The sequence below is a fragment of the Hyaena hyaena genome, unplaced genomic scaffold (assembly GCF_003009895.1).
Source record: "Hyaena hyaena isolate Hyena2069 unplaced genomic scaffold, ASM300989v1 scaffold_410, whole genome shotgun sequence".
In the NCBI taxonomy this organism is placed as follows: domain Eukaryota; kingdom Metazoa; phylum Chordata; class Mammalia; order Carnivora; family Hyaenidae; genus Hyaena; species Hyaena hyaena.
In genome coordinates this window covers 696302-711918 of record NW_024081042.1, presented here as the reverse complement: position 1 = coordinate 711918, position 15617 = coordinate 696302, and the positions used below count along the sequence as shown (strand labels likewise).

General features: G+C 35.9%; 1 protein-coding gene across 1 annotated transcript in view; it reads right to left on the bottom strand.

Annotated features, from left to right (window-relative positions):
- KPNA3 (karyopherin subunit alpha 3) overlaps window positions 1-15617 on the bottom strand; it is a 96278-nt gene that overhangs the window by 29371 nt on the left and 51290 nt on the right. The window contains exons 3-7 of the mRNA XM_039252194.1: window positions 3579-3668; window positions 3365-3394; window positions 3226-3278; window positions 3004-3099; window positions 66-151 (exon numbers count right to left, since the gene is read on the bottom strand). Coding sequence (XP_039108125.1) covers window positions 66-151; window positions 3004-3099; window positions 3226-3278; window positions 3365-3394; window positions 3579-3668 — 355 coding nt within the window. The remainder of the gene's footprint in view (window positions 1-65; window positions 152-3003; window positions 3100-3225; window positions 3279-3364; window positions 3395-3578; window positions 3669-15617) is intronic.

Here is a 15617-nt window from a genome sequence, read left to right as displayed (position 1 = left end):
GGTGCCCCACCTTGCCTTAATTTTTTTTTTTAAATCCCAGCAAATATGGATGTTAATTTACTTACTAGACTGTACAACAGCTTGAGTCTGTGCAGAAGTTCCTGATGCTATATTAGTTAACGCCCAAGCAGCTTCAAACTGTAATGAAGGACTGTAAAACACAATAAAAAAATCTTTAGACACATTAAGTACCACTTAAATTTATGACCCACAGATCTATATGGTTATCCTTTACCCTGTCCTTTAATTTCACTTTGTTATAATCCAAATGCCTATTGGATATCTCCAACAGACTATCTCACTGGCTCCCAAAGTCAGGCAATATAAACCTACTTGTTTATGTCTAGTGACTGATAGCTGCAACATTTGGGTAGTCATTATTGTCCTTGACTCCTTTCTCTCCCATAAACATCTAATCTAAAAGTCATGTCAGTTTTACCTTCTAACTATACCTTATATTTATAGTACCACTCTTACCATCACTGTACTGGTTGAGGCCTTCACCCATTTACCTTGAATCATTGCCACAGCCTCTGTCTTAAAGCCAGGACCCCATCTGACTCCACTACATCAATCTGCTTTACACACTGGAGATAGTATTACAAGGCTGCATAATTTTACTAAAAAGATGAGATCATTACAATTTGGAATTGCAACAGAACACCTCACAAAGAAAGTGAAAACTGACCTAGCTTTCCAAAGACAGATAAAGAAAGAAAGGCACTGACAGCTGGAAATACAAATAAAAGTATCATGGGTGGAATGACCACAATGTGTATGGATGACAAGGAACAGATCAAGAGAGCAGAAGCCAAGAAAGTATGCAGAAAATGTACCGGGATGAAACTGGAAGGGTAGGTTATCCAAGTGTGTGTCAGTGGAGGGGAGGGGGAGTAGAACTCAAATCTCAAGCTTCAGAAATTGGAATTTATTCTATAGACATACTGAGTATAGAGGGCTACTATAGAGTATAGAAAATAATAATGTGAGTCCATGGTATGTAGAATTAGGATAAAAAAGGTTAAAGACTGATGGAAAGACCTACTGAAAGGAAATTATGTACATCAAGTTAGGACAGATTGGCTGTAAGAATATAAATTCCTTTAAATAGAATACCAAGGTGGGAGGGGGTGTAGTGAGCAAAAACTGAGGAGAACCAAAGGTTAGGGACTTAGAAGAAAGCTCTATAAATATCAAAGAAAGAGAGTAAGGTTGTAATATCAAAGGTTAGAGAAAGCCAAGAAGGAAAAAGGTTTTAAGGAGAATAAGTGGGAGACAGAACAAGCAGTGAGGTAAAAAAGATGGGCCAGATAGGAAAATGGAGTAGCAGATAAGAATTAGGACGAATTTTGGCAAAAGGCAGGGAATAAAGAGGATATTAGAGGTAGAGAAGAAGCTAATGAACAATAAGATCAAAGATGATGAGTTTATGCCATTCCAGGCTAGAAGGGATCATTATATTAAGCTAGCCCTCGTAGCTTGGCAAAATATTGGAAATGAAGGCCTTAAACGAGAAAACAGTGAGATATACAAAATAAAATTACAAAGCAGGGAATATTCTATCATTTGAAAAAAAAGAAAATGAAGATATAGAAAAAGAATGAGTGCAATAAGTAAACAATAAATGAGCATTTATTGTAAATTTGATACTGTATAGTGTTTTGTGTATATTATTTCCATTCCTCACAACCACCTCACTTTTGTAGATGAGGTATCTGAGCTCAAAAGCCTCAAAAGGTTTTTGTCAATAGCAAACTCCGGATTTAAATCAATGTCTATTTGGTTCCAAGGTCTATGGGCTTTTATATGATAACACTATTTCCCATGACAAATTCATAAATACAGATCCAAAATACTGATAATTTTCTGTTTTGGCTTTGGGTAATAGTTACACAGGTCTGTATATATTTTAGCATAATTTTTTGTATATATCCACAGACACATCCACACAAATGAGGCTATGCCAAAGGCTGGAATATAAAGCTTTAAAAAAAAAAAAAAAAAAAAGGATGCAAGAAAGAGAAGGGGATCAAGGAGAAAAAGAGGGTCCCTAAAAGACAGTTTTTTAAATAGCTGAAATAAAACTTATTTTCACTTAAATAAATCTTGCTACAGAAAATATATATGATTGTGTAAAGTAAGTGTTAAGCATTTTTGAGGGACGGTCACAGCATATAATAAAAGCAGAAAGAAGTATTTCTAAATAAAAATCCTTAGTGGCAACATTTATCTAGTCAACTGAAAATTCCTTAAGATAAAATTTAGCAAAATACACCAAATTTTAGTCTAAATACTCTCAAATGCAAAACGCATTTGTTTTAAAATACTTTGTGGAGTGAAAACTCACATTTTCCCAGTTAATTCAAACTGATGAGGTTTAAGATACCGCACACCAAGATATCTCTGAACACTAATAGAAATGTGGCCACACCTTAAAAGATACAATGTAGTATTTTTTCCTTTCCATTCTGGAAAAGTATAACCTGATTTTTAATTTACTGCAAATAAAAAGCATGATATTAGACAATTAATCATGGTTGGAGTTCTGTTAAAGACTTCACAGAAGATCAGTGGATCAGCTGGAATATTCCCAGGGTAAGAGCCACTTGGTTCTGGAAATCATTCATGTTGACTCAGTCATGAGGTTAATCTATATATAGATTCATAAGCAAAGAGTGACTCAAAACACTATTTGGGTTGTTTTAAAATATTACTAAAAACAAAAACAAAATAAATAAAGACTATAAATATTTGAGGTAAGTTAGAATAGGCAATAAACAGAAGCTAAAATTTTACTAGAAGATATACATACACTTCAAATACTAAAAAAAGAAGTACTTTAGGTCTACGGAATATGATCATAGAATTAGAAAACTACATAAAAATACATGACAAATGAAATAAATAATAAATGCAAAACCTAAATGAATCCATTGGTTAAATAATAACCCTAAGTTTTCAGTTAAGTGAAAAAAGTGAAAAAGGATTCAAATCCATACTTACTTATCATCTCTTTCTAGACATTTGACTAGAATTGGTAAAATCCCAGATTTTATTAGGTCATCAATTGGTGGGTTTCTGTCACTGGATAATAACTTTCTAGAAAAAGAAATATAAGAAATTAATTGCTGTAATTTTCAAACCATGAACAGAGAGAGCAATGTATTACTTCTAGACTACTAAGATACCTATAATAATACTTCCTCTGAACAAATTAGTATTTACCTTGCAGCCTGGACAGCACTTAACTGGACCACTGGGTTATCACTTGTGGCATTCTGTAACACCAAATGTAAATTTTAGAAATTTAAAAAAAATCAATTTCAAAATACTTCAAAATGTGAATATTAAGTTAATAACATACCTGCAATATCGCTTCTAGTGTTACATTTTGCTTAAAAGGAAAAAAGACAGTTCAGGGAATAGTTTATTAGCTAAATTACATTTATTAAATAATATTCTAATAGTTATGAGTTAATATACATTATTATCATTGTAAAATTGGTCTTAGATTAAAAATGAAGTTCTCTGATTATAAAATTATTGTAAAAACACCTTACAATACCAAAGTAACTTACTGCTTTAAAATCAGCATCAACATCTGAATCTTCTAAACTTTCTTCTTGGGGAACATTTCTTTTTTTCAGTAAGTGTTCATCTCTTTTGTTCTGGATAAGGATAACATGAATTAAATGTGTATACTACAAACCAACGACAGGCTACATTCTGGACTTGGTCAGAAAATTACAGTAACAGTACAGCCTTCACACACACACACACAATTTATTAAACACCAATAGTTTTGACCAATATCGTGCCTCCCAATCTTTAGTAAAGATTCAAATTTGGGAATGAATTATTACTATAAAAGTCTAGCAAATACATTTCAACTATTATGCTAGCTTTCATCTACTTACTTAAAGAAAGAAGTCACCTAGATGGGATAGAGTTTAATGCTCAAATGTTAAGGTTTGTATACTTGTTGGGAATGTGGGGAATGGGAATTCATTAGGATAAATGCTGCCTACTTGCCATCATCTCAGATTTAAATTCTTGCTATCTGGCTTTTGCAAACAAAAATTCTCCACTAGCAAATATATTTCTGTATTTTATGGGATTTCAATTGTTTGTAATGGCAGCAACATGTGCCATTTCACATAACATATCAATCACTGGGTAAATCTATCTTTTTAAAAAAAAAAAGTTTTAATGTTTTATTTATTTCTGAGAGAGAGAGAGACAGCATGAGCAAGGGAGGGTCAGAGAGAGAAGGAGACACAGAATCTGAAACAGGCTCCATGCTCTGAGCTAGCTGTAAGCACAGAGCCCAACGCGGGGCTTGAACCCACAAACCATGAGATCATGACCTGAGCAGAAGTCAGACGCTCAAACAACTGAGCCACCCAGGCGTCCCATAAATCAATCTTCTTTTAAGTTTCTAGTTTGTTTATAGAATTAGGTCTAAATAAATTAGATAAAAGTCTGAATGACTTCAAAAATCCTTTTCAATCTACAATTTCAAAGGCTATACACACACTACCTAGTCTTCAAAACATTATTTACAGAGTGTCTGGTTATAACAGAAAGTTACTGAAGAGGTATTAATACTGATGTTAAAATTCAGATCAAGTAGAAAGTTAAAGCTGGAAATATATGTATATCTAAAGCTTTCTGTATTATCTGTGTAACATCTACTTTTGTCCAGTGTAAAAGCAAGCATTTCAAACAAGCTGAGGCTTATATATGCTAATCATTAGATTACCTACCAACTTCTACTTATATCACAGCATACTTCTTTAGCAACTTCTCAATCAATTCTACATTATTTTTAAATTACTGTATCTCACAGATATTAAAATCCATGCACTGATATTTTATAGTCTCAAGTGGCTCCCCACAAAGTACTTATCCACAATGTGTGCTTCTGGTCTGATGCACTGAGAAAATATCACTTCTATGGTATTCCTGACCAAAATCACCACCACCACCACCACCACCACTTGAGGAAAATGAGACAAACCTAAACCTGCCATTCTATAAAAACTAGTCTGTACTCTTCAAAATGTGTCATGAAAGATAAAGACCGAAGAACTGCAGGATTGGATGAGATTAAAGAAACGTGACAAGTGCAATGTCTAATCCTGGATTGGATCTTAGATTTATAAAGGACATTATTATTAGGAACTAGCAAAATACGAGTTAGATCTATGAACCAGTAAATACTTATCTGTGTTAATGTGACAAATGCAATGTGGTTACATAGGAAAGCGTATGTTTTTATGAAATATGAACTGACATAAGGGTAATGGGGCATTATGCTGCAACTTACCTGTTTTAAGAAAAAGTATGTGTATGTGTGTGCAAATTAGAGAGAGAGAATAAAGCAAATAAAGAAAAAAGCTAACAAACAAGGAAGCTGGGTATTGAGTGAAGAGTGCACAGTATTTTTTGTACTACTGCAAATTTGAATTTCAAACTGTAAGTTTGAAATTGTTTCAAAACTTAAAAGAATCTATGCATTGCACTTTGTGATTTGTAACATGGTTAATTTTAAAATCTTTTATATGGCAATTTTAACATCTCTTGGAATTTATCTGAAGTTTCACTAAAGTTCATCCCATTCTATTTTTATTCTGTTTTCCTCTAATTATTTTCCAGTCTGAATAATGAAGCTTCCAAAGGGCTTTCAGGAATGGTACTCTTTCCATTCCTCCAACTCCCGCAGGTATTTCAGACATAAAAGCAATACAAAACATAAATACAACTAAAGCCTCTTAAATACAACAATGCCTAAATTCAGGGGATAGCATTTTATCATGACATATGATGTTTGCAGTCTTTTTTCTTGGAAGGGGAGGTAAGGCAGCTCATTTGTATTCCTAATTTCCTAAGATTTTTTTCTTTTACCTTTTCAACCACAAATAGGTGTTTCATGTTATTAAATTGTGCTTCTTTTGCACCCATTGATATGGACATATAATTTTCCCCTTTCATCTATAAATGCGGTAAATTAACTGACTTTCTAATGTTAAACTTAGAGCCCTGCAATGTAAAATTTGCAAGTTTGCAAGACCTGGGACAAACCTTTCTTGAAAAATTTTTAATTAAAAAATTAATGTTTATTTTTGAGAGAGAGAGAGAGAGAGAGAATATGAGTGGGGGAGGGGCAGAGAGAGAGAGGGAGACACCAAATCTGAAGCAGGTTCCAGGCTCTGAGCTATCAGCACAGAACCCAACGCGGGGCTCAAACTCATAAAACGTAAGATCATGACCTGAGCTGAAGTCAGATGCTTAACTGACTGATCCACCCAGGTACCCCCCCTGAAATTTTTACAGGTATTCTTTACTGGATTTAATTTACTAATGTTTTATTTATAATTTTTAAACCTATGTTCATAAGTGAAACTGGCTTATAAGCACCTTTTCTCATGCTGTCTTGGTCACATTCTCAGTGTCATGGTTTTGCTAGCCTCACAGAATGAGTTGGGTAGTATTCCCTCCTTACCTTCTCTACATCATTTAATAAGGAATTATCTGTTCTTTGAATGTTTGCTGGAGTTCCATCTGCAAGATTACCTTTTTTCAAGGGGTTGGAAGAGGTTAAACATTTTTAGCTACTGATATAATTTCTTTATTTTTAGAACTCTTCAGGTTTTCATTTCTTCTTGAGTTAGCTGGGTACATTTTTTTTCCACTAGGAAGTTGTTCATTTCAGCTAAGTTTTCAAATCTATTAGCAAAAAATTACTCATGGTCAAACTGTAGTATATCGTTGGCAAAAATGGCTATAATTCCCTTTCCAATGCCTCTGCATAGTCTGGTCCTGCACCAATTCCAGGTGTAGCTGTGTGTCTTGTTTTGGTAATGGAACATTAATCAAATGCACTTGAAAACTGCTTATACATCTGAGAATGTCCTCTCTTGCTGCTCTTATTCTAAAACCACCATGTGAACAGCACTGTGCTAGCCTGCTACAAGATGAGGTTATGTAGAAGACAACCAAGGACACAGCCAATACCCAGTAACTTGTGTGAGACCATCCTTAGATCATCTAATCACCAGCCAACCCACCAGTGATGAATGAGGGAGCCCAGCAGATATCAGCTGAACTGGCCTAGACTAGAAGAACCACTCTGCCAACCCAAAGAATTATTAGCTGTATAATATGGCTATTGTTTTAAGCTACCTGATTTTCGAATTAGTTTATTATGCAGCAAAAACTAAGTGATATACAAATATTTTAAAACCTATGTCACATATACATTAATATGCCTTTTAAATTCCTATTTTTATTTGTTCTATATCTCTATTTACTATAAATTTCTCTTGAGAAGTATCTTTTTAACTGTGTTCCACAGGATCTGACACGTAATTATTTTTTCTATTGTTCATTTCTGGGTAATCCTAATAGCCACTGGGATTTCTATGATGGTCAAGGTTAGAAGTGCTTTCTTTCTTTCTTTTCCTCCACAATATGAGGTTTTTGTAACTATCTTATACACAGATTTCTAATTTAATTGTATTGTGATCAGAGAACATAGTCTGTACAACACTCTGAAAATAACTGATATTTGTTTTATACTAGATTTTCCTGAAGTTTCTCAGTCCATAGAGTAGGCCAAAGGAAATAGCTAAATTTTCTTTTTTTTTTTTAATGTTTCTTTTTGAGATAGAGAGACAGCAGGGAAGGGGCAGAGAGAGGAGACAGAGAATCCCAAGCAGGCTCTGTAGCTGTCTGTGCAGAGCCCGACACAGGGCTCGAACTCACAAACCCGGAGATTATGAACTGAGTCGAAACCAAGAGTTGAACACTTAACCGACTGAGCCACCCAGGTGCCCCTAAATTTCCTTTTCAAGTAGTTAGGTCCAAACAGCTTAATAGTCATTGACAGCGGGTTGTGGGGTGGAGATTGGGGGGTGCGGGGGGGAGGTGAGAGGGTTATAAATTGAAAGAAAAAATTTTATTTCACTTTAAAAAATTTTTTTTAATGTTTTATTTATTTCTGAGAGAGAGAGAGAGAGAGAGAGACAGCATAAATAGGGGAGGGTCAGAGAGTGAGGAAGACACAGAATCTGAAACAGGCTCCAGACTGAGCTAGCTGTCAGCACAGAGCCCGACACAGGGCTCAAACCCACAAACCATGAGATCATGACCTGAGCCAAAGTCAGACACTTAACCAACTGAGCCACCCAGGTGCCCCTTTATTTTGCTCTTAAAACAAAATATGTGATTAAACGAATTGAGTGAGATCTAATGTCTAAACTGTAAACTACCTCAATCCCTAGTAGTTCTATGATACCTAAAAGATGTTAAATGTTGCTGTGTTTCTCTTAAAAATTCAAAATATTCCAAATGTCCCTCTGGAGCTCCATGTTACCTCAGTGCACAGTTTGGAAATTACAGCTTTATACTATCACAAAGCCATTTTTGAGGGGTCTTATACATGTTTTTTAGAAAACACTTGCAAATTAAGTTATTTAACTTTTCATTCCCCTCTTAATTGGTGTGTTTATTACTGAAAAGAAAATCTACCACAATGATTTTGCCTTTGACAAATTCTGCCTTATAATTTTGTCAAGTTTTGGTTTATATGTATTTGTACAACACTGGATTGCAAGTAACTTGTTCTGCTAGTGTTCTGCAAGAGAAACAAACATTGCTAATAAATTTTACTTTGATAAACAAGTAGTAAGTGATGTCAAATGTCATGTGATCATAATTGAGCCAATAGCTCCTCGCGCTCTCTCTCAGCGCGGGATTGTGGGGAAACCATCTCCCATGCTCAGATGCTTGGTCTAAAGGCACAGTGTTTGGCAGAAATCAGTAATTTTTCAGAATGTTGGAAGGTGCCCACAACTGGCACTAGTGTATTTTTTGTCACTTCAAAGCACCTGTGGACAGTCCTTTCCTTTCCATAGAAGAGTAAGCTTAGGAATGCTTTGCTTCATTCTAGGTCAGGCTGTCTGCAGATACAGACCCTTCCTTCTGCTGCCTTATTGCCAATTACATTAAATACAGTATATGACAAGAGTTTATTAATACTGTACTGTAGTCAACACTGATGTGAGCATATACAATGGCTCCCATGCAGAAAAAGGTTGAAAAGAAAGGCGGTAAGAAGATGATTACAGTGGAAGTTACAAAAGAAATCATCAAGAAGTACAAACGAGGTATCCGAGTAGCCAAAACGGCAAGATTTTCTAAGAAGTCTATGTCTGCATCTTGCCTGCAGAGGAGGAGGAGAAAAAGGCGAAGGAAACTCTCACTTCAAATGAGATGAGATAGATGTGTAAAATGTGGGAAACAGTGCAAAATTTTCTAGAAAAGCACCACCCAAATAAGGCTATATAAAGCAGTGCAAGCAATGAATCTGTTTAACGACAATGCAATGTCACATTTCCACAAAATCCTCAAAAGGAGGCAAAAGCAAGTGTCATTGGATAGGTTCTTTGTTACAGTTGCACAAAAAGAAAAAGATTCCATTGAGCCAATAGATAGTAGTGATTCTGTTAGTGATGGTGAAAGTCGTCCTACACAAACCCTCCTGTCTCCCTCACACCAGCCACGAAGGTTTTCAAAGGCAAGTTCAAGTTAATTTGTTTTTAAAGTTATTGTAGCTACTTAGTAAATTGTTTCTTTTATCAAAATTAAGTAATGAATCCCACATTTGAATTGAAAGCATCCTAAATAAGCCAAAATATCCTAGGGCATGAAAATCATGTTACTCTTAATAAAAACTATGTATAACCCATGAAAAGATAATCTCTGGGTAGGTTTCTGATGATTTAATTAGGCATTAAAGGGAGCTTCATCAAACCAGGTAAACTGTACTTTTATTTGACAGTCTAGAGATTTTTATCCTCCTAGACATTGTACCACAATAAATTCAGCATCCATAAAAGGCATCTCTTTCATCAAGTGGGAGGGGAGCTCAGAAGATACTGGAACTAGTTTCAACACCTACTTTATGTCCAATCTCTCTTTCTCTCTCTCTCTCTCTCTCTCTCTCTCTCTCTCTCACACACACACACACACACAGAAAAACAGGATCAATTTCTAACGGTCCTTTAAAAATCTATTATTATTAACCCAACTATTTAGACTTTCTATTTTCTGACTATTAGGGTCGAACCACATGGAATGTCCACTTTGTATGTTAAAAAGGTTAATTATGATGGGCAATTTCTTTTTTTATATATATTTTTATTTATTTCTAGGAGAGAGAGAGACAGAGCGAGCAGGGGAGGGTCAGAGAGAGAGGGAGTCACAGACTGAAACAGGCTCCAGGCTCTGAGCTGGCAGTCAGCACAGAGCCCGACGCGGGGCTCGAACCCACGAACCGCGAGATCATGACCTAAGCGAAAGTCGTACGCTTAACCGACCAAGCCACCCAGGTGCCCCTATCATGGGCAATTTCTTAAGACTCAACCTAATATTTTTTGAGTGAACAAATTCTGTGTATTGATTTCTATATAAAGTTCTCTTTCATTCCCCAGATTTCTCTCCTTATCTTGAAAAAGTAGCTCAACACTGTATACCTGAACTTGTGGAATAAGTCACCAATCACTTCTTTTTTGTTTGTTTAAGTTTATTTATTTACTGTCACAGAAAGAGAGAATCCCAAGCAAGCTCCACACTGTCAATACAGAGCCCAAAGCAGGATTCAAACTTACAAACCGCAACATCATGACCTGAGCCAAAGTCAGACACTTAGCCGACTGAGACACCCAGGTAGCCCCAGCACTCACTTCTTAAACATGTTACGAAAAAAATATTTATCAGCCCCATTTTGAACGTGACATAATTAAATTTGTTTTTATCCAGCAATACATTCATTGTGTTAAATTTTTATGTGGCTTTAGTTCCTGTAAAATTAAAAATAAAATTACTTTTATTTCACAGAGCACTAAAATGGAGATACAGAGAACCTGGATAAATTAAATTATATACCTAGGAAGTATCAGTTAAGATGTGAATCCAGTTTGTGGCTACAGAGCTACTTCTTAGATACATTCTACTACTTGCTATTTTTTTCTTTTAGAAGTAGCTCAACTCTGGTTGCTTCTAACTGCTTCTAAATAATGCACACAAGATAAGACGTTCTCCTCAATATTAACATTTATGAAATTACACTACTGCTGTATAGACATATGGATATTCACCCACAAGTTTTATATGTTATACTTACATTTTGGCCACTCTCCTCAGTGTATTATACTTTGGTTAATTTTTTTATAACCAAAACACTACTGGTTCATCCATCATGTAAAAATCTGACAACACAACAGAAATTATTTTTCCTGAAGGATCACTTATCTTATCAATCTTATCAAACAACTGCTGCTTTCTTTTGGATTCTCCTTTACTAATTCAAGGTTTTACAAATGATCATTTCAACAGACGCAGGAAAAGCATTTGACAAAGTACAAGATCCATTATGAAAAAAAATCCTCAAAATAGCAGGTTTAGAGGTAACATAATAAAGTCCATCTATGAAAAACCTACAGCTAACATCATCCTTAATAGGAAAAAACTGAGAGCTTTTCCCCTAAGGTCAGTAACAAGACAGGGATGTGTCCACTCCCCCCACTTTTATTCAACATAGTATTGCAAGTCCTAGGCACAGCAATCTGACAACAAAAAGAAATACAAGACATCCAAATCAGTGAGGAAGAAGTAAAACTCTCACTCTTTGCTGATGAATGATACTCTGTATGGAAAATCCGACAGATTCTAGCAAAAAACTGCTAGAACTGATAAATGACTCAGTAAAGTGGCAGGATACATAATTAATACACAGAAATCTGTTGTACTTCTATACACAATGAATCAGCAGAAAGAGAAATAAAGGAAACACTCTCATTTACAATTGCACCTAAAATAATAAGATACCCAGGAATACACTTAACTAAAGAGGTGAAACACTTGTACTCTGAAAACTAGAAAACACTGATGAAAAAAACTGAAGGCAACACAAAGAAATGGAAAGACATTCCATGCTCATGGATTGGAAGAACAAACATGGTTAAAATGTCTATACTACCCAAAGTAATCCACATATATAATGCAATCTGTATCAAAATACCAACAGTAAACAACAACAAAAACAACAACCCTAAAAGGGGCACTTGAGTGGCTCAGTCAGTTAAGTGTCCGACTTCGGCTCACGTCATGATCTCACGGTTCGTGGGTTCAAGTCCCATGTTGTGCTCCATGCTGACAGTTCAGAGCCTGGAGCCTGCTTCCGATTCTGTGTGTGTCTCCCTCTCTCTCTCTGCCCCTCCCTTGTTAGCGCTCAGTCTCTCTCTCTCTCTCTCAAACATAAATAAACATAAAAAAAACCCAAAATACCAATAGCATTTTTCACACAACTAGAACAAATGATTCTAAAATTTGTATGGAACTACAAAAGACCCCAAATAGTCAAAGCAATCTTGAATAAGAAAAGCAAAGCTAGAGGCATCACAATTCCAGACTTCAAATTATACTACAATGCTGCAGTCATCAAGATATTATGGTACTAGCACAAGAATAGATATATAGGTCAATAGAAAAGAATAGAAAACACAGTAACAAACCCACAACTATATGGTCAATTAATCTTTGACAAGGCAGGAAAGACTATCCAATGGGAACAGGAGTCTCTTCAACAAATGGTGCTGGGAAACTTGGACAGCAACATGCAAAAGAAACTGGATCACTTTCTTACACCATACACAAAAATAAATTCAAAATGGGTTAAAGACCTAAATGTGAGACCTGAAACCATAAAAATCCTAAGAGAGAACAGAGGCAATAACCTCTTTGACATCAGCTATAACAACTTTTTTTCTAGATATGTCTCTTGAGGCAAGGGAAACAAAAGCAAAAATAAACCTATTTGGCCTACATCAAAATAAAAGCTTTTATACAGTGAAGAAAATAATCATCAAGACTGAAAGGCAACCTACATACAGAATGAGAGAAGATATTTGCAAATGACATATCCAAATAATATGAAGAATTTATAAAACTCAACATCCCCAAGATAAATAACCCAATTAAAAAATGGGTAGAAGACATGAACAGACATTTCTCCAAAAACATACACATGGTCAACAGACACGTGAAAAGGAGTTCATCATCACTTATCATCAGGGAAATGCAAATCAAAACTACAATAAGATTATCACCTCACCCTGTTGGAATGGTTAAAATCAAAAACACGAGAAAGAACAAGTGTTGGTAAGGATGTGGAAAAAAAGGAATCCTTGTGCACTGTTAATGGGAAAGATAACTGGGGCGGCCACTCTGGAAAACAGTATGGAGTTTCCTCAAGAAACTAAAAATAGATCTACCCTATAATCCAGCAATCACACTACTGGGTATTTACTCAAAGAATACAAAAACCCTAATTCAAAGGGATACATGGAACTCTACATTTATCACAGCATTATTTCTTATAGCCAAGATATGTAAGCAGCCCAAGTTTCCATTAATTGATGAATGGATAAAGAAGATACAGTACAGGGGCCCCGGGTGGCTCAGTCGGTTAAGCGTCCGACTTCAGCTCAGACATGATCTCATGGTTCGTGGGTTCGAGCCCCACATCGGATTCTGTGCTGACAGCTCAGAGCCCGGAGCCTGTTTTGGATTCTGTGCCTCCCTCTCTCTCTACCCTTTCCCAGCTCATGCTCTGTCTCTGTCTCAAAAATAAATCAACTATTAAAAAAAGATACAGTATATGTATATATTATTCAGCCCTAAAAAAGAATGAAGTCTTCCCATTTACAATGACATGGATAGAGCCTGGGAGTATTTTGCTAAGCGGAATAACTCAGAGAAAAAATAACAGCATATGGTTTCACTCATATGTGATTTAAGATATAAAAGAAATGAGCAAAGAGAAAAAGAGAGAGAGAGAAACCAAAAAACAGACTCTTAATTTTATTTTATTTTATTTTTTTTTTTAATTTTTAATGTTTTTTATTTTTATTTCTAGGAGAGAGAGAGAGAGAGAGACAGCGTGAGCAGGGGAGGGTCAGAGAGAGAGAGAGTCACAGACTGAAACAGGCTCCAGGCTCCGAGCTGGCAGTCAGCCCAGAGCCCGACGCGGGGCTCGAACCCACGAACCGCGAGATCATGACCTAAGCGAAAGTCGGACGCTTAACCGACTAAGCCACCCAGGCGCCCCAACAGACTCTTAATTTTAGAGAACAAATTGATGGGTACCAGAGGGGAGGTTGGTGGGTTGGAGGGGTTAAATAGGTGATGGGGATTAAGTAGTGCACTTGTAATGAGCACTCAGTTGTACGAAAGTGTTGAATCACTATACTGTACACCTGAAAGTTGTACAGTTGTACAACAGAAAGATGTACCTACACCTGAAAGTTAACTCTATGTAACTAACTGGAATTAAAATAAAAACTTAAAGAAAAAAACTAATTCAGAGTTAAAACTAATTTAGCATTTTATTAATTGAAGTTTTGATGGAGATAACTGTAAATTTGAATGCAGTTGTAAGAAATAGTGCAGAAATCCCTAGCTCAGGTTCTTTTAATTAATATTCTGCAGAACTACAGTATAATATCACAACCAAGACACTGACACTGACATAATCGCCTGATCTTATCCAGATTTCCTGTCTTACTTATCCAGATTAATGTTTTGTGCATTAATTCGATACAATTTTATCACCTGTACAGGTTCATGTATCCACCATTTTAGTGAAAATACTGAACAGTTCTAAAAACAGAAGATGCCCTCCTGTTGCCCTTTTATAAGCAAACAATCTCCCTCTCCCTGTATCTAACCCTTGGCAACCACTAATCTGTCCTTCATTTCTAAAATTTTATCATTTCAAAAATGTTATATAAATGGAATCGCACAGTATGTAACCTTTTTGTGATGGGCTTTCTTTTGCCCAGCAGAATTTCCTAAATATTTGCATAAGTTGTTGCTTCTATTAATAGTCTGTTCCTTTTAATTGCTGTGTGGCATTTCATGGCAAAGACATACTAAAGTTTAACTAGGGGCGCCTGGGTGGCTTAGTCGGTTAAGCGTTCGACTTTCGCTCAGGTCATGATCTCGCGGTTCGTGGGTTCGAGCCCCGCGTCGGGCTCTGTGCTGACTGCCGGCTCGGAGCCTGCAGCCTATTTCAGAGTCTGTGACTCCCTCTCTCTCTGACTCTCCCCTGCTCACGCTGTCTCTCTCTCTCTCTCCTAGAAATAAAAATATTAAAAAAAAAAAAAAAGTTTAACTAATTACCCTTTAAAGACATCTGGGTTGTTCCCAGGTTTTGGCTATTGCAAAATAAAGCTGTTACAAACATTCATGTACAGGTTTTGTATGAATACCAGTTTTCATAGCTCTGGAATAAATGAGTAGGAGTGTAATTGGTAGTTATATAGTAGCTACATGTTTTCCAGAATGATTATACCATTCCATATTCTAATCAGCAACCTTTGACTTAATCAATTTCTCTGCATCCTCACTAGCATTCCATGTTGTCATTATTTTTTATTTTAGTCATTCTGATAGATGCTTAGTTGGTTTTAGTCCATAGTTCTCTGATGGCTAATGATGTATAAATAATCATCATCATAAGTACCATCTGTATATATCCTTCAGTGAAATGT